We start from the raw sequence: 25,844 nt of genomic DNA on the forward strand, positions 1-25,844 counted from the left end.
CACACACACACACACACACACACACACACACACACACACACACACACGGCTTCTCTGATATATTGTATCTTCCTTACTTAAAGGATCTGTAATTTTGATAGTATGAGTGCTCTTTCACTGATACAGATTTAATAATTTAGTAGATAGTTTTCTAGAATTGTTGTGACCAAAAGATGTATCTTCCTGGGCAGAGCTAGCCTTATGGTGAGTTTTTCAATTTATTTAGGCTGATGCTTTGACAGATCTATATTTGTAGAATGTCTGGTTTGGCAGGGCCTGCCAGAACTTGTACTCCATTGGCATAGCCTTTGAGAGCTCAGGATCATCTCGACACTATGGTAAGGCATAGACCCACACACCTGCCTCCAAACTTTTTGCTTATGCTCCCTGTTTAGTTTCTTTTTTATAAAGTATGTGGAACGTGGTAATGGAAATATGTAAAACATGGTAGTGGTCCCAGGTATTCTCCATGGACTTTGGGCTTTTCCCCCTAATGCACACATCTCTGTGCAGGTAAAATATTTTGACACCTAAAGGCTGGGAAAATCACCGAGGATTGGGCATCTAAATCATCAGTCTTTTTGGTTCTTTCATACATTCACCATATTTTCTTTATAGTTTAAACAACATTCTATAGCATCACAAAAAGAATATAATTGATGCACTGTATAAACATGGATGAGAGATAAGATAGGGATAGAAAGATAGAAGAGTAGGAGAAAAGTAGAATAAAAGTAAGGAGGTAGAAAAAAATACACCTCCAGTTGCCCAAAGCTATAGGTATATAAAGTGGTAGTCTTTCACAATATGTACCTCTGCAATATGATCCTGGCAGTTTTTCATTAGAACAAGCCTGAACTCAGGATGGTATTATATAGATTTGGCTTCAACTGTGTTCCCCTTTCCCCCTGTACCTTTGCTCTAAATTCCCTGCCTTTCCTTTTCATCATGTTTGAAATGGCCCACACAGTTGCATTTAAATCTCCTTAGGAGATTGTTTAACAAAAATAATCGTAGTCACATTGTCTCATCTCATATATGCATTTCTAGTTGTTTGGCAAACATTGACAAACAGCCTCTTTTTTTTCCTACTCATTATTTCTAACCTTCTGGTCTTTCTGTTCCCTCTTCCTTTGTCTCTTAAACTAGACCCAGTCCAAATCTGAGCTCTAGTTACAGGTCTAATTATTAAAGTCACTATGTGAGTTGTAGAACAACAGTCTTCTCTGATAAGAGGGTCTGTTATATAAGAGGAAAACTAGTTAGAAGTCATAAATTGTACCCACAGCTCAGCTTTTACATGCTTTTGCATGTATCTGGTCACATATATTCCTAGGTTAATTTTGCATAATATCGTGCAGTATTAAGATCATTTGGAACCAAAAATATTCCTGTGGTCCTCAACATTCCCCTTTTCTTTAGATTGTTCCACTTATCTACTAGTCTATAATAAATACACAGACACAAACACACACATTAATTTACCATTCCTTTATTATCACTAGTACTTTCATGGCTTTCTTCCCATTCCTAGGCTATTTTCATTTGTCTGCCCTTACTTCATAGGTTTCTCATGATATCTACTCAGCCTTCTTTACTTTTTGTCTTCTCCCATGGCTTACATTTCATAACTTTATTTTACTATTCTTTACCCTTCTAGTTTTTGCCTCATTTAACTCCCTCTCCTCTAAATTCTTCTTCCATGGCTTTTGGGGGCATTGCTGTTTCCTGGTTCTTCTACCCATCTCATTGCACTTTCTCATTGTCCTTTGCAGGATCATCATTTACTCCTGTCCCCTATTTCTGGGTTTCCCAGAAGACTCTTTATTGGGTTTTCCTTTCTTTTTTCAATATATCCTTTCTTTCATGATTTCATAAACTCCTCTGAGTTTAGTTATCATCCCTGCGCAGATGACTCTTAAATCTCTATATGTAGCCCAAATCTTCCTCTTCAGCTACAGCCCACATTGCCGGCTACTTACTATTTAGCTCTACCCTATTTTCCCATAGACATTTCAAACTCAGTTATGTTCAAAACAAAACTTATTTTCTCCTATTTTTGTTGAAGTCATCATCAATTCAATTTCAACAGGTGTTCACTGAGTCCCTTTTGAAGTACTAAGTGCTGGGATCTAAAAGCCAAAACCAGAACCAAAGCAGTAGTTGACTTTAAGGAGCTTATATTCTACTGTGAGGAAATTACATGTATACAGCTAAATTCCAATTTTATATAAAATAAACATGAAATAATTTTTGGGTGGAAAGAGGACTAACAAGGGAATCAGGAAAGGTCAAAAATCTTTATTGCTTCTAAGGTAAAATGCAACCTTTTTATCTTGACATTTAAAGACCCTCATAGACTGGCTCTAGCCTATCTTTCCAGATTTACTTCACATTAATTCCTTTCCTATGTTCTGTATTCACTTTTCCTTGAACTTTGCATTCTGTTTTCTTCTGTAACTTTACAGAAGTTATCTCCCATGCCTAGAATGGGCATCTCACCTTTGTATCTTAGCATGTTTAGTGTCCTTAATTTACTTAAAATAATACTACATATGTGTATATTCCATAATTTGTTCAGCCATTTCCCAGTTTATGGGTGCTCTTACAATTTCCAATTCTTTGCCACCACAAAAAGAACTAGAGAGTTTACTGTCATTAGCTACATCTCCTTTCAGATCTATTTGCCAAAAGAAGGGTAAGTGTTTGGTGACCACAGTTACTTAGGAGCAGGATGTGGGAAGAACATCAAGCATATTAATATTTCATTCCAGCATAGCCCTTTAAAAAAAAACAGTGGAAGCCCTGTTATAAAGTATGATTCTAAGTATGTCAAAACTTAGTTGCTGTCTCATCTTGTTTTTGAAAGACTTATTGTAATTTGGATAAACAAAAGCATTTAAAGGGGTTTGATTGGGGCGGCTAGGTGGCGCAGTGAATAGAGCAGCGGCCCTGGAGTCAGGAGGACCTGAGTTCAAATGTGGCCCTCAGACACTTAACACAAAAACCAGCTGTGTAACCTTGGGTAAGTCACTTAACCCCAATTGCCCTGCAAAAAGCAAAAAACAAAAAAATAAAGAGGTTTGATATGTATAGCTAGTATTTATGTAATACTTTAAAGTTTGCAAAGCACTTTACAAATATTATCTTATTTGATCCTCACAATAATCCTAGGAGATAGGTTCTGTTATTATCCCCATTTTACAAATGAGGAAATCAAGACCGACAAAGGTTAAATGCCTTAACCAGGGTCACAAGCTAGCAAGTGTTTGAGACAGGATTTAAAGTCAGGTACTCCTGATTCTAGGTCCAGTGCTCTATTCACTATACCACGTAGCTGCCATATAAGCACACAGAAAAGAGGCAGAATGGATCCTGGATTATGAATTTTTCAGGGTAGGTACCAAATACTGCTGATAGAAGTATATTTTGGAAAGGTGGATATAGTGCTGTTTAATTAAAGACTCCTAGAGCCTTGTATGTTTCATATATATATTTTATTTTAGAACTAGTCTCTTAACCTGTTTCCTGTAAAATGGGGATGATAATAACTCCTATCTCACAGGATTGCTGTGAAGTTCAAATAAGTTATGATATGTAAAGCACTTTGTAAATCTTGAAGTGCTATATAAATCTTATTTATTACTTCAAATTTGAATATTTCATCACAAATTTCTTTTCTTTTTTTTACAGGCTAAAGAAGCCCTAGAAAATGGAGAAGTTCCTGTTGGGTGCCTCATGGTCTATAACAATGAAATTCTGGCAAAGGGGAGGAATGAAGTTAATCAAACTAAAAATGTATGTTGCTTAAAATACCTGAATCTTTACCAGACAGAGATGATGATAGCAAAGGGAGTAAAGGTAGTTGTGGGAGAAGGTGGAAGTATATTTAGTCAATTTTTAAAAAGAAAAATAAGGGCGGCTAGGTAGTGCAGTGAGTAGAGCACCAGCCCTGGAGTCAGGAGGATCTGAGTTCAAATCCAGCCTCAGACCCTTAACACTTACTAGTCGTGTGACCTTGGGCAAGTCACTTAACCCCAGTTGCCCTACCTTCCCCCTCCAAAAATCAAAAACAAAAAACAAAAAGAAAAATATCCATATATTGGTTCTTATACTTTAGTGACATTTTCATTTTGACAGACCTTTTTTTTTAATGCAAAGTCCCAATGAACATGAATAGTAAATCCTATGAAGTGGTCCCATGTATTAAAATCTGCATTATTCAAAAACTATAATTATATAAAAATATAAAAATATGTTAACAGTTCCAGCCCAATGGAAATATGCAGTGCAAAATCCCACTCTGTGGGATTCACATCTGACTAATTTATGTCATTTACATATGAATAACACCCCAGCTGGGTCAGAACAGGAGCTCATCTTTCCTTCTGTACCTATTTGCTGCTGTAAATTCTGCTGCTGCCTAGCACCTTCAGCATCTAATCCTTGTTCTTCTATCTCAGTGTTTAGCTCTCTAGTGACATCTGCAATGACAAAATTAGCAATGGCAGGAGGGAAACCATGAGAAGGGGAAAGGAAAACCCCCATAATCTGCAACTGAACCTGCTTCTTACCAGTCTTTCACCTCTCTTGCTTTTCTTATGCATAGTAGAATGTGATCCATTTTACAATGTCTATCCTACCCCACCATACCTGAAGTAAGCACCTTTCTTAGATAATATTTACAACCTCACTTTATCTTTAAAATGTTTCCAGTTCCCTTTGTTGTTAAGATTATTAAAAACCAGGAAATCTCTAAAGGACTCTATGCTATAATAGGTGATATTAGTGGAAAGGGAGCTGTCTCCATGCTTTATCCCAGCAGGCAACATCTCCCATAGTTTCTTTGCCTCTAATATCTTGGAGCCCTTGTCCCTGGTTTTTACCAGTCTCTCCCCCATAGCTTTGTCACTGTCAGTGTCAAGTAATTTGGGGCAGTTTTGAAGGAAGGTTGTGAAGTAAAGCATCTCAAGGAATATTATTTCAGGCATCCCATGTGGGAATTCTGAATGCTATTTTCAGTCATAGTTGCATGCAAAGCAGAGGGACACCAAAGCTCGGATCTTTTCTTCAGGAATAATTGTAAGTTCTTTATTTTATTGAAAGTCCATTCCTCCTCCTTCTCCCTCCCCATATAAATATACGTTTCCTGGATCAATTGTTCTTGACTGTAAGCCTATATCCTTTGCCTTTTGTAATATAATACTCTAAGTTTTCCACTCACTTGTAGGGGTGACTGCTGATCCTGACTGTGGTACCTTAGTACTTGAACTCTTTCTTTCTGACTGCTTGTGGTATTTTTTCTTTGACTTTGAAGCTCTTGATTTTGTTACTGGGAGTTTCTTTTAGGTGACCAGTGGGATTCTATTTTTACTTTTTGAGATCTGGTTAGTTTTCTTTCATAATTTATTAAAATATAATATTTAAACCATTTTTTTCTGATAATGGGTTTCAGGAAATCCAATGAGTCTTAAATTTTTTTTCTCCTCTTTACATTTTCTATGTCGGTTGTTTTTGCTGCAGTTATATTTTCTTCTATTTTTTTTCAGTCTTTTTATTTTGTTTTAATATTTCTTGTTGTCCCAAGGAGTCATTGACTTCAAATTTGGTTCATTCTGATTTTCAGGAAGTTTGTTGTTTGGCCAAGATTTTATACCTCTTGTACTAATTTATTATTTCCCTTTCTAGTTCTTTCTTTGATAGCTCTCATCCCCTCCCTATTTTTTTCCTTTAGTGCTATCATTTTATTTATAAATTTTTTTTAACTCTACTAAAATTCTTGCTTCATTTCTTCTAGGAATTCTAGTTGAATTTGTGTCCAGGCTGTGTTTTTCTTTAAGGCTTTGCTTGCAGATGTTTGGGAATCACTTTCTTCTAGGTTTTTGTCTTGAGCCTCTCTGTTACCATGACAGTTTATGATGGTTGGATTTTTTTATTCACTCATTCTTCCAGCCTGCTTTTTTACTTTGAACTTGATGTTAGAGTCAGGTTTTTTGTACTTCTATTAGGAAGGTCTGGACCTGTCCTATTGCTGCTTTCTTGGTATTGCATTATATGTTATTCCAGGTTCTCAGGTATAGTTCAGACTGAGGACCTACAAACTTTCAGTTCTTCAAAATGCTCTTATCCCAGGCAAAATCTGATCACTGTCCCTCTGGTCTGAGGTCTACAAATTCCTGACCTAGATTTGAGCCTGAGCAACAGTAAACTGCTGCTGGACTCAGTCCCTATCAGCCTGTCCTGGTTATTCTTTTTTTTTCTTTTTTTGGAGGGCGGAGGTCAGAGCAATTGGGGTTAAGTGAATTGCCCAAGGTCACATGGCTAGTAAGTGTTAAGTGTCTGAGGCCGGATTTGAACTCAAGTCCTCCTGACTCCAGGGCCGGTGCTCTATTCACTGTGCCACCTAGCCATCCCAGTATCCTGGTTATTCTTTTGCAGGCATCAGACTAGGCTCAAAGTTAGAAATGAGACTTTCGGGGCAGCCAGGTGGCTCAGCGAGTAAGAGCACCGGCTCTAGTGTTGGGATGACCTGGGGATCAAATTGGGCTCAGATGCTTAGCACCACACCCAGAAATAATAACTGGCTGTGTAACCTTGAGCAAGTTACTTAACCCCGATTGCTTTAAAAAAAAAAAAAAAAAGAAATGAGACTCTGCTCATCTCCTGGGACCCAAGCCACACTGTTTCTACTTGCTTCTGAATTTGTTCCTTGCTTGGTACATAGGATAGAATTGCTTTTCCTATCCTATCTTTTGATTCCTTCTTCTCCCAGCACACTACTCCTAGGGGTAGGTTCCCTCCTCAGTCTGCCCTGAATCTATGACCTAGAAATGGGTTGTCAGCAGCAAAGCTGCCAGTTGGCATATATTTCTACTCCCTGCATGGGTGTGGTACCTCCTCTTGCCCTGATGTACACCCTTTCTCTGACTTGGAGCACTCTACACTGTGGCCTACTCCTGGCCAGACCCTGCTCCCAGGGCCCAGAAACCTCTCTGTCAGTTTTCCTATTCTGACTTGGGGTAGAAAAGTAACTCACTGTGATTTTTTTTGTTATATTTCCTGTCGTGATTTGGTCTGGTGCATTTTTCTATATATATTTAAAGGAGGTTTTTTTGGGGGGGGGGGGGGGGGGAGGGACTGGGAGAGAGTTCAATTATACTTCTTCCTGCTACTCTGCCTTCTTGGCTCTGCTTCTGTCCTCTTGGGGCACCATCTTTTTTTTTTTTCTTTTTAAAAGCAATCGGGGTTAAGTAACTTGCTCAAGGTTACATGGCCAGTTATTATTATTTTTGTGTGGGTGCTGAGTATCTGAGGCCGGAACCGATCCCAGGTCTCCCGACACTGGGGCTGATGCTTTTATTCACTGCACCATCTGGCCGCCCCTAAGCAATTGGGGTTAAGTAACTTGCTCAAGGTTACATGGCCAGTTATTTTGTGTGGGTGTTAAGTATCTGAGCCCGGAATCGAACCCAGGTCTCCTGACTCTGGGGCCAGTGCTTTTACTCACTGCACCACCTGGCCACCCCCTGGAGCACCATCTTAAGAGAGAGCTGTCCTCCTTTAGACTGTCTTGCAGCTCAGTAGCATCAGAGCTGCAAGCCATCACTCGTCTGTTGCTTCAAGTTTAGTATCACTTGCACTCCTGGACATCACAGTCTGCAGGCAGATGCCCAGTTAAAAAAAAAAAAAAACGCTTGAATTTGGACAACTAACAAGTCAGTCACCTTATTAGCAAGCTCTTCTACAGATTGTAAACTTTGCAGCCATTAAACCTCCACCAGAATTGTTAGTATTAATCTACAGCAGTGAGTAGAGGGTGCTTTTATTAGGTCCATATCAACACAACACCAAGGGGGAGAGTGGCTCTCAGATAGGCTTGTGCTCCTCTGCTCATGTCTGTATGCCCCACATTTATCATGACAACTTGTTGGTGAGTCACAGGGACTTTTTCTAGACATTACACACAGCCGCCTGAGACTTTTGATGGCCATCTTTATCATAATAATAGTAGTTAGCATTTATATAGCACTTGAAAGTTTGCAAAGTGCTTTACATGTTACTTCATTTGATCCTCACAACTACTCTGTGAGTCAGGCTATTATTATTCCCATTTTACAGATGAATAAATTGAGGCAGATAGAGGTTAAATGACTTGCCCAAGGTCACATAGCTACCAGGTATCTAAAGGCAGCATTTGAACTCAGGTGTTCTTGACTCTGAGTCCCATACTATACCAACTGTGAGCCATCTAGCTACCCTGCAATATGGTGCTGCCTGACATGTCCAGTGACATAAATACTTGGGATCCCTGTGGAATTGGCCCAACAAGTTGTTTCTTCTAACCTCTACCTACCAGCTCTCTTCTGTTCCTACTATATTTTGCCATGACCCTGATTCTGATCCAGGGATATGATGCCATTTTGTCATGGTAGAAATCCTCACTCCCTTGTGTTGGACTCCCATTGTGACCAAGCTTGCCTACATATTGCTGAGGGAAATTTTCTCACTGTGAAGTTTTCCTTCTCACATTATCTCTTTTCCATTTCTGGACTGTACTAGTCTTGAACTTTCAGATAAAAACACCTTTTTATACATATCACCCTCAGTACAATAAACAGATAGAATATATAAACTAAACCCTTTAGCAATACCTTTGGTGCTATACCTTCTGTCTGGTGCCATCTTGATTACCGCTGTCTGTAGAATTCCTTATGCTCTGTTCATCTATCTAGAATATGTCTTTGTATATGAACTAAGATTTCTACTCTTAGTTTTTTCTTCCCTTGATTTATACATAAGCAATCCTCTGAGACTTTATTTTGCAGAACAGATGGTAATCTGTATTGATAGAGAGAATTTCCTCATCAATAGTTCCCTATTATCAATAAAATCATAAATCTGGTCCCCCCAAAATCCATATACCAGAATTCTCACATTCAGTAGTTATTAGGGAAAGTTGGATGTGACTTGTATTATACTCTATAAATAGACAAAGTGTTGTAAGACAAGGTTCAGACCAGTATTACATCCCACATTTTATTACCACTATTATGACACCCTTGAGAATAAGGTATTATGCCTGTTTATCTTTTTGTAGTATCTACAGTATCAGAATTTTCTGAAAAAATGGAAAAAAGGTCAGAGGGGTTCTTCTTCATCACCTATCTCAAGTGATGTCTTATGACATACCAGTGTGGATTCCTATCTTTATCCCTGTATCTCACTCACCACTGATGTGATAGGCTCACTTTGAACAGACTGTACCTTCTGAGTTCTCACTTTTACCACTCCTGATTTTGGATAGATAAAAAAATAAATCTTATTCAGGAGTCTAAGATCTGCAGTGAACCTCAGAAACCAGCTATTACAACTTATACCAGACCAAAAATCCCTTTTAAAACATGTCTAACAAATGGTCTTGGCTTGAATTCCAATGAGGAATCCACCATCTCCTGATGAAGCCCATTCATTTCACTTTTGGATAGTTCTAATTTTTAGGAACTTTTCCTTCTGTGGAGCAAAAAATCTTTCTCCAGCTTCTACTCATTGCTATTAGATCTTCTCTCTGCCTAGAATGTACTTCTTTATTATCTACAAGGCCTGCCTTCCTTCATAACATCTCAAAACTCACTTTCTACAAAAGGGTACTTGCCCATACCACCCCCCAACCAGTACCTTCTCTCTGAGATTACTTCCCATTTACTCTGTAGTTAATTTGCATGTTGTCTCCCCCATTAGAATATGAACTCCTCTTTCTAATTACTTTGCTTAACAAAATGTACGTGCTTAATAAAATCTTATTGACTGGCTGACTACCTGTTTGGCAAGCAAAGCAGGTCTCTTTTCCCCTCCATAAGGCAATTCTTCAGATGTTTGAAGACAGCTTTTATGTACCATATAAACCTTTTCTTCTCCACACTAAATGTCCCCTCCTCCCCTGGTTTTTACAGCAGAGCCTCCTATGGCATATTGCTTAGACTAACCATTCTAACTGCCTTCTTTTGAACACATTTTAGTATAAAATGTAGTGCCAGGAACTGAACACAGTATACTGGGTGTGCCTAACTTCTCTTTCTTTGGGAAGCCATGCCTCTCAAGGCACCCTTGCATTGTATCAGTTATGATATCACTCTGATGACTCATTTTGAGTTTGTCTATCACTAAAACTCCCAGATCATTTCCACATGAACTCTTTTTGAAAAAGATTTTTTGAACCCAAATGTAGAACTTGTTCTTTATTCATATTATATCTTATTCAATTTGGCCCATTTTTTTTTTACCCTATCAAGATCTTTTTGGATCTTAATTTTGTCATTTATTGTGTTAAGTATCCCAACAAGCTTTGTGTCATTTCCAAATTGCTTGATATATGCTTTCATTTAAATCTGATTTAACAGTACAGGGTATGTTGGTTCTCTATTAAATTCCTCCTTCCAAGTTGACATAGACTCACTAATCTTTGGATCCAACCAGTTCCTATCCTTCTAACTGTATTATCATCTAACACATATCTATCTTATCCATAAGCAGAGAGATTTTTATTTTAAAGCAATTGAGGTTAAGTAACTTGCTCAAGGTTACATGGCCAGTTATTTCTAAGTGTGGTGCTAAGTATCTGAGCCTGGATTCAATCCCCAGGTCATCCTAACACTGGAACCGGTGCTCTTACTTGCTGAGCCACCTGGCCACCCCTAAGCAATTGGGGTTAAGTAACTTGCTCAAGGTTACATGGCCAGTTATTTCTGATTGTGGTGCTAAGTATCTGAGCCCGGATTCGATCCCCAGGTCATCCTAACACTGGGGCCAGTACTCTTACTCGCTGTGCTACCTGGCCACCTCACGCAGACAGATTTTTGACAAATATTTTGATGAAATGTAAGTACACTGTGTCAGTAGCACTCCCCTGGTTTATTTTCCCTGTCAAAATTTTTTGTTCTCTCTTTGCCTCAGATTCTTCATCTGTAAATGAAGGAAATTGGACTAAATGATCACTAAGATGCTTTCCAATTATAAATTCTGTTATTCTGCAACTGTAAAACAAAACCTTTCTCTCATTATATGATGTAAAATGTTGCTGGAAAATACTCTAAATAATTGTTATATATAATATCTATAATTCACATTAAGTCATGCTCTCAAGATATTTATTATACTAAATCTTTGGTTTTATTTAGAAAATTTGTATTGTATATGAAGTCTTATCCTAAAGATAGGTTAAATAATGATACTCTATTAAATTAAATATACATTTGCCTAGAGTGAGGGATCATAAAAATATAAGAACACATTTGAAACTGGGGCATAAGCTTATGAAAATTTCAGAGTTCCCTGAAATATTCAGAACCATTATTTTCAAATCTTTTCTTTTGAACTGTCTTTTCTATGTGTGTTTAATAGATCTTCCCCCCTGAGTTCTTATGTAAAAGAAAGGTGTAAATCAAGAGGAATTTTATGGAATTGCACATTTTCTTTTTTTTTGTTAGGTTATGATTATATATATATATATCTATGTATATATTGGGAATGAATTTATTATCAACTGATCTGGAAGACTTGGAGACCTTTGTTCATGATTTTGACAAAGGGAAGGAATTATTATCATAGAGTATGGGAATATACAGCAGGAAATTATTATAATGTGTTGTTTCTTTTAACTTGAATATAAATAAATAAAATAACAATAACTTTTAGTGAATGGAAATATCAAATAAAAAGAAAAATATTTTTTCTGTTCTCAGGCTACACGACATGCAGAAATGGTAGCAATTGATCAGGTCCTAGAATGGTGTCATCGTTATGGTAAAAGTCCCACAGAAGTGTGTGAACATACTGTGTTATATGTCACTGTGGAACCGTGTGTAATGTGTGCGGCTGCGCTTCGCCTTATGAGTATCCTTTGACTTGGCTGTATTGTGGTCTTGTCCTTTCCGTGTGACCACAGAAGCGTCCGGATGTGTGCCCCTTCACTGTATACAGCAATTCAAGAGGGCGGCTAGGCGGTGCAGTGAATAGAGTACTGGCCCTGGAGTCAGGAGGATGTGAGTTCAGATGCAGCCTCACACACTTAACGCACTTACTAGATGTGTGACCTTGGGCAAGCCACTTAGCTCCAATTGTCCTGCCTTCCCCCCCCCCAAAAAAAAAACAACCTCAGAATAAGTCATGAAACATTCTAATTATAAAAGGACATATCATTTTATTTTTAAAACATGGGGTTGGTTCATATAAGTAAAATTTGACTGTTTGCTTATCAGTCAGTTAACTACTTAAAGAAACTGGAAGAAGAAAAAGAGTTACCCTATGGGGAGCCAGTGCCATCTAATGGTAAATCATAAATAAAAATAAAGCATCAATGACATTATAATTTAAGTCAGTATGAAAATATAAGATTTTAAAATAACATCTCACAAACATTTATTGCATGTTCTTATTCAGTGAACTTTCCAAAAAGTCGTGAACATGAAAGCGATTAGAAAGACACTAACAAGCTTTTCATTTAAGAGATTAAAAATTTCTTAGTTTTACATATTTTTGTTTGTCCATTTTGCCATACACACATAATTGCAGCATTTTATTTTAATTATCTACACAGAGGAGTGAGAAATATATGTAGTTCCCAATTTATAAATAATGAGCCTTTGTCAAGTTAAAATAATAAAATTTCACAGATGGAAGGAACCTTAAATGTCATCTTTTTTAGAGAGAATGAAACAGATATCCAGGTGTTTTGAATGATTTTTCCAAAGATCATTGCAGCTTCTTGGAAGTAAAGCTGTGACTAGAATTCAGGTTTCTTTGATGGAATGATTTAATTATATAGTAAATTGATTTAATATATTATAAATTACCCTGGTTAGAACCTGAATACATGATCTTTGACTTCAAGTCCTGTATTTGAACAACTAGTCACCTTTATTTTTCATGCCAACTATTATTATAAGCACTTTGAAGAAAAGAAATATGCCGGGATACCACAAGTTTTATCCTTTTTGACTCTGCCACCACAAGAGTCCTCTGCTGTTTCTAGCCTGGGCCTCTCCTTATATTTGGTCATTAGCTCCTCCCCTTCCTGTTGCAGGAGTTCATTAGTTCTAGGGTTCACACGTTGTGGGGTTCACATGTTCTGTTTCTTAACAGACTTGATTCAAGACTCAAAAGAAACTTGAACTGAAAAAAGGTGTTAACTACTTCTTTGCTTGCCATTACACCTATTACCTCCATTATATTTTTTGATATCTCTGTTAGGAAAATTCTCCTTAAATCAAGCCTAAATCTGTCTCTCTTCAACTTTTATACATAGTACCTAGTTTGGTGCTCAGGGACCAAACAAAATAATACTATTTTTCCCCCATGATAACCCTTAAAATGGTCTTTTTTTTTTTTGCCTTTTGGAGGGCAATTGGGGTTAAGTAACTTGCCCAAGGTTACACGGCTAGTATTTTTGTGTGGGTGTTAAGTGTCTCAGGCCACAACCGAACTGGGGTCCTCCAGACTCCAGGGCCGGCGCTTTACTCACTGCGCCATCTAGCTGCCCCTAAAATGGTCTTTCAACCAATTCAACCCACCTATTTCTTTTTTTTTCTTTAAAAAATTTAATCCAAATTGGTCAAAATGTTAGACCATGAAAAATATACAATAAAATTAATCCTTCCAATGTATCATATTATCTATTCTGAGGACCCTCCAGAAATGATGATTTATTTTTCTAGAGTCCTCCTAGAAATCCCAAAGAATTATTTTGATGACACTCCTTTTTCTGATATGCCAACTTCTTTTTTTCTTTCACTTTTATATATATATATATATATGTATATATATATATTAATTTGTTTGTTTCCTTTTCGTTTATAGGATTCAATTCCACAATTCCTTGAGTTTCACATTTTGTCCCCCTCACTCCCCTCCCCTCCATGGCAGCATTTAGTCAAGTATAGGATCTGTAAATACTTTCACATTATACATTAATCAGGTTATAAAGATGGATTGTATCAGATGGAGGGAAAAATGGTAAAGAGGACATAAAACCGAACAAGAGAAGGAGAAAGATCAGGTATTTTGCTTCCACCTGGATATAAACTCAGTTCTTTCTAGTTCTTTCTCTGGATGCACATATTTCTCTCCATCATGAGTCTTTTGGGATTGACTTATATCACTGCATTGCTGAGAAGAGTCCAGTCTATCAAAGTTGGTCATCACACATACGTTGTGTCTGTAATTGTGTACAAATTTCTCCTGGTTCTACTCTTCTCACTCAGTATCAGTTTGTATAAGCCTCTCCAGGTAAATATGAAGACTGCCTGCTCCTTGTTTCTTATAGCACAATAGTATTACATAACTTGTTCAGCCATTCCTCAATTGATGGGCACCCACTTAATTTCCAATTCTTTGCCACCACAAAAAGAGCTGCTATAAACATTTTTGTACATATGGGTCTTCCTCCCACTTCTATGATCTCTTTGGGATATAACCCTAGGAGTGGTATTGCTGGGTCAAAGGATATGAAAGTATTATAGCCCTTTGGGCATAATTCCAGATTGCCCTCCAGAAAGGCTGGATCAGTTCACAACTCCACCAGCAATGCTTTAGTGTTCCAATTTGCCCACATCCTCTCCAGCATTTGTCATTTTCCTGTTTTGTCATCTTAGCCAATCTGACTGGTGAGATGTGGTACCTCATATGACAGACATATGTAGGTACCTCAGATCAACTCACCTATTTCTAACCCACATTTCTGTATTTCTTGCCTACCAAGATAGCATGACCAACTTTAAAAATGCCTCTTTGATGTCTAGCTATACTATGACTATGGAATTCTCCTGATCTACCATTCCAGTAACTATTAAAAAAAAGAAATGAAGTTAGTCTAACGTGACCTGTTTTTAAAGAAGCTGTGCTGTCTCATGGCAGTCACTTTCTTTTCTAAATGAAGAAAAGCCATCCCATTAACGATTTGTTCTAGAAATTTGTCATGAATTGGTCACCTTCACAAACCTGTTGTTTTTGTACTCTTCCTTCTCTCATGTTTTTGTCTTTTTTGAAAATCAGGTCAACATTTGCCTATCTTCAGTCCTATGGTTTCTCTCTTGTTTACAAAATCTTTCTGAGATTAGTGAGCATGGTTTAACAATCATGTTTACTAGATTTTTTAAGCATTTGGGGATGTAGTTAATGCAGGCCTGATAACTTATACCCTTCTCACTTATCTTTTTGTTCCGTCTTCCTGTTCTCAAGGTCATTCTGCATGAAAGAGACAACAAACAAAATGATATTTTCTCTATTGTTTATTATTGTTTCATTTTCCTAGGACAGTGGACCAGTGCCTTAATTGATCTTGTTCTTGACACAGGAAAAAAAAGCCTTTCATAGCTCATTTAGCTTTGCAGCCCTCTTGATACTACCCTTATAGACTGCCACTCTTTTGTGTTCATTCTCCTTTACTTGACCTTGCTTTCATCTTCTATATTTGTCTTTATGCATGAATTCCGTATTCACCTACGTTGGCTACATTAGACTTTGCCTACTTTTCTACCTTGTTGCAATTTCTTCTGTTTGAGTCTTCAGAATTTCATTCTTAAGAGATTCTGATTGTTCTTGGGAATACTTTCCCTGTAGAATTTTAGTCCATGAGATTCTACCTCACCTTTCTTTGAACCTTTTGAAATCTGTTCTCACGAAATATAGGATACATATGAAATTACACATTATTTCTTCTCTTCTAGTAGCTACACTCTAAGGTGGATTGCTTCTTATTCTGTCATGGTTCACATCATTTGTATTTCAGCAATTATTTTTTCTTTGATGGCTAGCATCAGGTTGAGAATAACAGTGTTCTTCATTGCTTTCTCTTTTTGAAGAATAAAATAATTGACAAGCCCAGAATTTATTAGCTGGTCTACTTTTGATAGACATATAGTTTGACCTCCTCATTTATTATGCCTTCTTTGGGTGATTTATAATATACCTTCATAATGATATTGCTTTCTATTTTCTCCTTGTTGATCTTAATACAGATGTTTTCTATCATATCTTCCCCTTCTGGTTCCTGAATTTCCTTACATGAGCATATTTTCTAAACTTAAAATGTTACTCTGTTCCCCTTCCCCTTTAATCTATTTTCTTCCTTCTCAGCGAAGTTTACCATTCAGGCATGGGTCTCATACCTCTAAATCTCAGCGATCCTTCTGAATTCAAATATACCTCCTTACTATGGGATCTCTAGCCTACTTTCTAAAAAATTACTTATGCTTTTTGCATTTGTGTACAACTATTTGAAACCAGGGGTTTTTATTACTGACTCCCTCCCTGAATTTTGACTCCTGTGAATTACTGGACCACTCTACTGTTATTTTTCTTCCTATGTTGTAGCTGCTATTTTCTGTGGTATCTGCGCTGACAGACATATGTAGGCAGTTTCTTTTCTCTTCCTTTAAAATTTTTTTTTGCACTTAATAGTATTTTATTTTTTCCAATTACATATAAAGACAGTTTTTAACATTCATTTTTGTAAGATTTTTGAGTTCCAGATTTTTCTCTCTCTCCCCTTTCTCTCCTCTCCCCTCCCCAAGAGAGCAAGTAATTGACATAGGTTATATGTGTACATTCATGTTAAACATATTTCCACATTACTCACATTGTGAAAAAAGAATCAGAATAAAAGGGAAGAAACCATGAGAAAGAAAAAACAAAAACTGAAGTGCAAATAGTATGTTTCGATCTATATTCAGACACCATAGTTCTTTCTCTAGATTTAGATAACATTTTCCATCTCCCTTTTAAGTTTAAAGCCCTTTTCATTTGATTTGCAAGACTCCAGGCAAATATATATGTTGCTGCATCTTTTAAAGTACATGCTATTTCAGAGCAAGAGCTGATAATTTTTCTCTGTTTTAAGATGTGGTCCAGAATTTTAGGTCCTATTCTCAGAAACCATCTTTTTAACCAGCTGTTTACTTTGCAAAGCTACTTTTCTCTTCTGAAGTCCCTAATCTTCAAATGATAGTAGTAATGAAAACTCCACCCATTCTTCTGTGGTCTTTGGTTTCTTGCCCAGGACTTCATAATCCTTAGCCGTGTTTTTGAGGTTTCTTCTCATGGGATCATTTGACCTCACATGCATTATCAGAAATTGCTATTGACCATCAGGTTTCATTAATCTAGGGATATTCTCCATCACATCCTGGATACATGTCCTGGAAAGACAGTAGACATCACTGTTATTAATATCAAGATGGCAGATAACTGCCTCAGTACCCTTCGGTAGGGAGTCACTAACCATCACTTGTTCCTTTGACTCTTATTAGATGATCCCTTTCCAGATGCCACCTGTAAGTTCATGTCTTGATTACCAGGAGTACAAAAACCTTCCTCTATGACAGGATCCTCCAGGTATTCCATATTCCATCTTGATGGAGCACATTAAAATTTCATGTTATCTTACTTCAACTGGGCCTTCACTACATCAAGGCAGGCCTTTTATTGCTCCCTAATTGATTTCCTATATCAGTCCATGCAGAACTATTTCAAACTTTCTCTTCCTTCCTCCAGCCTCTCACATCTACCCATCACCTTGCCTCTTACTTTACTAGGAAAATTAAGGTTATTTACATGAATTTCTTCTTGCTTTGTTCTCTCCATCTCAAAACCCCTTGCCACCATTTCCCACTCTCTCCTACTTTTCTTCTGTCTCTGAAAAGAGGTGATCTTTCTCCTTTGCAAGGCCAGTCCTTCAACATTTATACTTGATTTCATTCCCTCCTATCTCCTCCAACATTCTTAATCATCCCATCACTCCCTCAAATCTTCAACTTCTCTGTATCTGCTGGTTTCTTCCCTACAACCTTCAAACATGCCAAAGTGTTCCTTATCCTAGAAAAAGATTCACTAGATTCTCCTACCACTGTAAGCCATTGTCCTATATCTCTTCTCACTTTTTCAGCCAAATTCTTTGAAAAAGATGTCTTTCCAAGTTCTTCCACTTTCTTTTCGATCACTTCTCAAATATGTCAGAGTAGCAAAATGAAGTACTGAGCGTTTCTCCCACTGTACCAAACAAAATCCTAGTCAGGAAATGCAAGAAAAAATAATCAGTGAGTCATTTTTATATGCCAGGTTGGCATAGAGAGAAAGGGCAATCAGCATACACTAGGGACAAGGTCTGGCTAGGAATATGTTGAATGATGCATTCAAATTAAGGGAGAAGCTATGTCCCCAGGAAAGAAGGGGTCCCAGATCTAGCACAGACAGACCCAAACCTATGTACAGTATAGGAACAGGTGTCAAGTTCTGCTTCTCACTTCCCAGCTCTTAATCACAGATCTGGGACAGAAGGTGAAGGGGACCCATACCTGGTTGCAGTCCAGAGTGAGAAGAGGAGAATGTGGATCATACCCTGCATATTAAGCAAGGAGCAAATTCAGAAGCAAGTAGCATCTGTGTAGCTTTCACCTCAGGAGTAGCAAAGGGTCTCAGTTCCAGCTTGTAGTCCAGTCTAAAGCCTGCAGAGGAATAACCAGGGCAGGTATTCTGACCAGGAAGTCTACAGTTCTATTACTCCGAACTAGCAGAGCTTTCTAGCTAGCTGACAGTGGCTGAGTCCAGCAGCAGTTTACTGTTCTTCAGACTCAAACCTAGGTCAGGAATTTGCAGACTCAGATCAAGGGGGCAGTGATCAGACTACTTTGAAATCATTGAAAGTTTGTAGGGCTTCAACTTGAGCTGTCCTGAGAACATAGAATAACATAACACTCAATACTCCAAGAAATTGGCAACAGGACAAACTCAGACTTTCCCTCCAGAAGTACACAAAACCCCTTCCTGTCATAAAACTTGGAGTCAGAAAGTAGACAAGAAGGGTGAGTATAAAAAAAACAACCTCACCATAAAAAGCTATCATGGTCGTAAGGGGTACTCAAGACAAAAACTCAGAAGAAGGAAATGACTTGAAAACATCTACAAGCAAAGTCTTAAAGAAAAACACAGGTTTGGTACAAGTTCAACTAGAGTTCCTTAAAGAGATGGAACACTAAAGGAAAAAAAATCAAAATAGTGAGAATTGTAGAAGAAAGAATTGGAAAGGAAATTAACAGCTTGTTACAAGTGGTACAAAAACTTCCCTAAGCAATTGACTTCTTGAATGAACTGAGTTGAAGCGAATGACTCCATGAGACAAGAAATATTAACACAAAGTCAAAAGATTGAAAAAACAGAAGCAAATATAAGGTATCTCATGGCAAAACCTACTGACCTAGGAAATAGATCAAAGAGGGAAAAAAAAAAAATTAAAAGCCAGTGGAATCTCTAAATACTATGACCCACCTCCCCTTAAAAAAAAAAAGCCTAGATATCCTATTTCAAGACGTTTTAAAACTGTTCAGATCTCTTAGAACCAGAAAGCATAATGGAAATAGAAAGAGTCTACTAGTCACCTCCTGAAAGATCCTCAAAACGAAAATTCTTAGGAATGTTGTAGCCAAAATCCAGAACTTCCAGGTCAAAGAAAAAGTACTGCCAGCAGCCATAAAGAGAGAATTCAAGTATCAAGGAGCCACAGTCAGAAACACACACAGTTTAGCAAGTGCTACTATGAAGAAGCAATGAGCTTGGAATTGATAGAAGGCAAAGGATATATTACAGCCAAGAATAACTGACCCATCAAAACTAAGTATTATTATGGTTGGGGAAAAGGGGAATGTAGGGAAGAGAAAGGAACTTTAATGAAATAGAGGACTTAAAAGCTTTCTTGATGAAAAGGCTAGAGTTGCATAGAAACTCTGAAGTTCACCCATAGGAGTCAAGAGGTAAACACAAACAATCACAAAAGGATTAAACAAAGATAAACTAATATGGGGAGATAGAATGTTGATGGGAATTGAAGATCTCCCCCACCTATCAATAGGTCTCACCTGGAGCCCAGCTAGAGAAGCTTGATTGGGGGAGGCTTGTTTTTCAGGAAGGCCAACACCTTTTGTTACTTTGTAATTAGGCAGTGGATTATGAGGATTATAATGCCCTTTGATCCTGAAGAATTATATATATACACTCTGAGGTTAGCATTTTGCTTTGGGAATTACTCATGGGGAGAGTGTTCCAGTGATGTACCCAGATAAGACTCTGGGTAGTCATTAAGGAGCCCCCCAGCTTTGAAGACCCAGATGTTGGTGCTTTTCTCTCTGGTAACTATGTATGTATGTAATGGTCAGACAGATCTGTCTGTTGGTCTATGATGTATATATTATTTGGTAAGATAGTTTGTCTGTTGATCTTTATGCTATCATTTCTGCTTGTAATTTCTGTTTGTATTTTCTCTGAAGTTCAGGGTGCTAACTTTTTCCCCTGAACTAAGTAAATGATATATATTTTTGATTAAAGTAAGATTGTTGACCTCTTTTGAGTTGCTTTCCTTTAGAAAAGCAGAACAAAGAATCTGTGCTAGCAGCCCTCCTGTGTGCTGGTGTTATTGGTCTTACACCCCCATAGGAGCTTCAAGTAGCATTGCTGTTACAAGAGATAGTACAGATGATCCCTCTGAACCCTGTCATCATAAGGGGTCATAGAGTGAGTCCAGGTAGAAGGCCTATGAGTGGTTCTGTTATGTCTTGATGATCTTAGAAGAAAGGAAGGACAAAGGAAAAGGAAGACTCTGGGAGGGACAGGAAAGTAAGGTTAGGGGAGATTATCTCACATAATTGGCTTGTACAATTAGAAGTCTATACAGACATGGAGAAAGAGGTAGGGGAAAGGACTGATTCTTGAACTTCACTCATCTTAACTAATCAAAGGAGAAAAGAAACCAGAGTTAGGTACAGAAATGCATTTCATTTAACAGGAAAATAGGAGAGAAAGGGGAGTTAGAGGAAAGGTAGATCAAAAGGATCAATGTTTAGCAAAACAAATTCTAATGAACTGTGTAAAAAATATATTGGATGTGGCAAAGAATTGGAATCTGAAAGGATGTACTTCAGTTGGGGAATGGCTGAAGAAGTTATAAATGTGATGGAATGCTCTTGTGTCATAAGAAGTGATGGGGGGGTGGAGACAAGATGGTGGCATAGAAGCAAGAAAACTCTGTGAGCTCTCTCCATAAGCACCTCAAATACCTATAAAATATGATTCTAAACAAATTTTAGAGCTATAGAACCCAGAAAGTAACAGAGAGAAACAAATCTCCTGCTGAAGGCAGACAGACAGGAAGGGTCTGTCACCCTGATCTGGGGGCAGATCCCAGCCCCACATGAGCCCGCAGTTTTAGCCCCAGGGCGGCCCTAACCAACAGCACCTGGAGCAACTTCAGGAGAGTGGATCACTAGCAGCTGTGGCAGTTTCCAGACTTATCAACCCATAAATGCCAAAGGCAAACTAAAAGGTCTTTTCGAATGGGGGGAGATGAAGGTGCAGTCTGGCCCTTGCCCCTGGAGTGAGAAGACACCATGCAGCCGCCTCCACATGGCTCCTTTGGAGCTCCTGGCCTACATATTGTAGATGGACCAAGTGACCATTCAGAAGGTAATTACTCTTGCTTTAACCTGCCTGTATCTGAATTGTGGTCTTGGGTGGTGGTCCTGAGGTGTGTGACCAGTGAGCCAGAGCTTGTGGTGTCTACTGTAGAGAGGGCACCCAATTAATAGCTCCAGCAGCTGTGAAAACCCCAGCGATTTGAGACAAAGCTCTCCTCTTTGGAAGCAGAGTTTTACCATGACAAAGAGCTCAAAAGTCAAGTAACTGACTGGCAAGATAAGGAAGCAAAGCAAGCACAGCAATCAAACCTTAGATTCCTTTTTTTGGGGACAAATAGGATCAAAGCATAGAACGGGAGGAAGACAATGAAGTCAGAACTCTTGCACCAAAAGCTTCCAAGAAAAATATGAATTGGTTACAGGACATGGAGGAGCTCAAAAAGGATTTTGAAAATCAAGTAAGAAAACTGAAGGAAAAATTGGGAAGAGAAATGAGAATGATGCAAGAAAATCATGAAAAGTGAGTCAACAACCTGGCTGAAGAAAATAACACCTTAAAAAATAGACTAACTCAAATGGCAAAAGAGGCCCAAAAAGCCAATGAGAAGAAGAATGCCTTAAAAAGCTGAATTTGCCAAATGGAAAAAGAATTTCAAAAGCTCACTGAAGAGAATAATTCCTTCAGAATTAGATTGGAGCAAATGGAAGCTAATGACTTTATGAGAAATCAAGATACTATTAAACAGATCCAAACAAATGAAAAAATAGAAGGTAGTGTGAAATATCTGATTGGAAAAACCACTGAAAAATCTACTTCTGAGCTGGAAAATAGATCCAGGAGAGATAATTTAAAAATTATTGGGCTACCTGAAAGCCATGATAAAAAAAAAAAGAACCTAGAAATCATCCTTCAAGAAATTCTCCAGGAAGAATGCCCCAATCTTTTAGAACCAGAGGGCAAAATAGAAATTGAAAGAATTCACCAATAACCTCTTGAAAAAGATCCCCCAAAAAACCTCCTAGGAATATTATAGTCAGGTTCCAGAGTTCCCAGATCAAGGAGAAAATATTACAAGCAGCCAAGAAGAAACAATTTTAATATTGTGGAAACACAATCAGGATAACACAAGATCTAGCAGCTTCTACGTTAAGGGATCAAAGGGCTTGGAATATGACATTCTGTAGGTCAAAGGAGCTGGGATTAAAACCAAGAATCACCTATTCAGCAAAACTGAGTATAATGTTTCAGGGGAAAATATTGTCATTCAATGAAATAGAGGACTTTCAAGCATTCTTGATGAAAAACTAGAGTTGAATAGAAAATTTGACATTCAAATACAAGAAGCAAGAGAAGCATGAGAAGGTAAATAGGGAAAAGAAATCATAAGGAACTTATCAAAGTTGAACTATTTCTATTCTTACATGGAAAAGCAATAAATGTAACTTATGAAACTTTTCTCAATATGGAGATAGTTGAAGGGAATATAAATGTGTATATATATATATTTATATGTGTCTATATAAGAGGGGATATGTGCATATGATTACATTTGTGAGTGGGTGTATGTGTGTACAGGTATACATAGACAGAGGGCACAGGATCAATCGAATAGGAAGAGATGATATTTAAAAAATAAAATTTAGAGGTGAGAGAGGAATATAATGAGAGGAGATAGGAAGAGACAGAATAGGGTAAATTATCTCATATAGAAGAGGCAAGAGAAAACTTACAATGGAGAGGAAGAATAGGAAGGCAAGAGGGAATGGGTCAACCTTACTCATTGAATTTGGCTTAAGGAGGGAATAACATACACACTCAATTGGGCATCTTACCCTATAGGAAAGTAGGGGGGAAGGGAATTAGAGGGGGAATGACAGAAGGGAGGGCAGATTGGGGGGGAGGGTAGTTAGAAGCACACACTTTTGAAAAGGGCCAGGGTCAAAGTAGAAAATAGAACAAGTGAGGAGTGGGATAGGATGGAGGGAAATATAGTCAGTCTTTCATAGTATATCCACTATGGAAATGTTTTGCAAATTACACATGTATAACCTTTATTGAATTGTTTATCTTCCCATTAAGGGTGGGTGACAAGGGAAGAAGAGAAAGAATCTGGAATTCAAAGTTTTAAAATCAAATGTTTACAAAAATTATTATTGTTATTATTTACATGCAACTGGGAAATAAGATATACAGGCACTGGGGTTTGGAGTTCCATCTTGCCCTAATGGCAAGTTGGAGGGGGCATGGGAGAGGATATAGGAGAGAGCAGATTGGGGGAGGGGGTATTCAGTGGGATCAATGTTTTGGGGTGGTATGTAGGGGAAAGATGGGGAGAAAATTTGTAACTCAAAATTTTGTGGAAATGAATGTTGTATACTAAAAATAAACAAAGTTTTTTTTAAAAAGCGATGAAGGGAATAGTTTCAGACAAATCTGGAAAGATTTGTGTGAGCTTGCATAGTGAAACGAATAGAGCCAGGAGAACAATTTATATAATGACAGTAATATTGTAAAGACTTTGAAAGGCTTAGGATCTCTGATTAGTATAGTGACCAACTGTGATTCCAGAGGACTAATGTTGAAACATGTTACCTGCCTCCTAATAGAGAGATGAAAGATTCAGTGTGCAGAATGAGACATATACACAGGTTTCTGTACTTGTCAAAGGAAATGAAATTATTTGAGGGGACCAGGAAAGAAATGTAGTCTTCTAGACAGATTCCTTTGGTACTTAGGTTAAACCATGCTAATTTGTACTTTTTTGTATTTTACTAAGTGTTTTTAAGTCCTTTTTCATTTGTATATGCTGTCTGTGAGGTGCTTACATATAGTATATACCTCCTGTCTCCAAAATATTGATATTCTCACAGCTTATGGGTATTATATGGGTACAGTAACTCTCAAACAGCCCCACTGAGCTACCATTTTCTCCATGAAGCTTTCCCTGATCCCCTTTGTTGGTAAAAATAAAAACAAAAAATTTTCCTCTTAAGAGCTCATAATGTACTGTTTTATATCTCTCTAACACATTTATCATAAATTATAGATATCTGTGTATCTTTTCTTTCTATTAGACTGGATGCTCTATGAAAGTAGTATCTTTTCTAAACTTTGTTTCTCTCCCAGAGTCCTACAGAGTTACCTGCTATAGGTGCTTAGTAAATATTGGAGTTAATTCAGTTAGATTGAATTGACTTACTGGAGGTGGAGCCATATTTTTACTTCATTCTGTTTAAGACCTTAACTCTTTCACACAAATCCCACTTGTTGTATATGGCTGCCAGAATGAACGATTTGGAGGTTGCGGCTCTGTTCTGGACATTGCCTCAGCAGACTTACCAAATACTGGGACACCCTTTAAGGTAAAACAAACAAAAAAATGATGGTCTCTTCTTATTTGAAGTGTTACTTTTCTTTTTGTTTGATGTTTGTAAATAGTTACACTTTTTTGTTCAGCAGATTCCAAAAAGTCATGAACTGACAGAAAAAGAACTTCATGACTTTATCTAATCCAACTCTTACCCTTGCCTCTGGGCAAAACTATAGAGAAGCCATTTCTGATAAGCAGGTGTATAACTTATTCTTTACAGTGAAGGAGATTTTACAACCTTCTTTGGAATTCAGCACAATTTCTATCCTTTGTGTATGTTGGAGTCCTTCATTTTTGTAAAGGCCGTTATTTAGTGTTCATGTGTTATCAAGTTCATGTGTTGTCAAGTCAGTAATCTGTAGTTCTTAATACATTAAATTCATATGTGACTTAATCTACATTAATGATAATTTGCAGTGGATATAGCATATCCTTGTTCAATTTCAACCATCTGCTCTATTTCTATATACTGATGATATTTCACAGAAATCAATCACTGTGCTTGCAAGTTAGGTTTCATGTTTCTTGATCCTTTTCTAATTGAAGTTTCCTCCTGGCTAAACCATACCACTTTCTTTAACTTTAACTTTTACTCCACTGTTCTAATTTCTAATTTGATCCATCTTCATGAATAAGTTAAAAAACAAAATTAGTAACAAACCTCCTTCACACTCTCCTAATTCTTACTAACCCTTCTTATATTAATCTGATGACAATGAAGATTAGGAGCTTATTTCAGTAGAGTAAAAATTCCATAGATCAAAATTTAAATTTTAATTGAAATTTTTATCAATTAAACTACATTTTCTTTACAGTTTGACCTGTGAGCCCATGCTAATTTTCATGACTTCATTGACAAGATTGTTTTCTTCCCCATGTTTTATAAAATGTGTTTAGACCTTGTTACATTATTTTAAATAAAGATTTAACTTGTGATGGACATTATGGTAGGTTTTCTTCAAAGTTCTCCAAAGCTGTACTTCTTAAAAAATATAGAGTTGTGATATGAAGGATTAAACCT

General features: G+C 37.4%; 1 protein-coding gene across 1 annotated transcript in view; it reads left to right on the forward strand.

Moving 5' to 3' along the window:
- The window catches only part of ADAT2 (adenosine deaminase tRNA specific 2), a 36,972-nt gene that overhangs the window by 7,381 nt on the left and 3,747 nt on the right, over positions 1–25,844 (forward strand). The window contains 3 exon segments of the mRNA XM_069107467.1: positions 3,694–3,798; positions 11,739–11,889; positions 24,709–24,815. Of these exon segments, the coding sequence (XP_068963568.1) occupies positions 3,694–3,798; positions 11,739–11,889; positions 24,709–24,815 (363 nt within the window).

Source organism: Petaurus breviceps, unplaced genomic scaffold (assembly GCF_028583685.1).
Source record: "Petaurus breviceps papuanus isolate PSGF00001 unplaced genomic scaffold, PetGlider_PUasm1.0 90064, whole genome shotgun sequence".
Classification (NCBI taxonomy): Eukaryota; Metazoa; Chordata; class Mammalia; order Diprotodontia; family Petauridae; genus Petaurus; species Petaurus breviceps.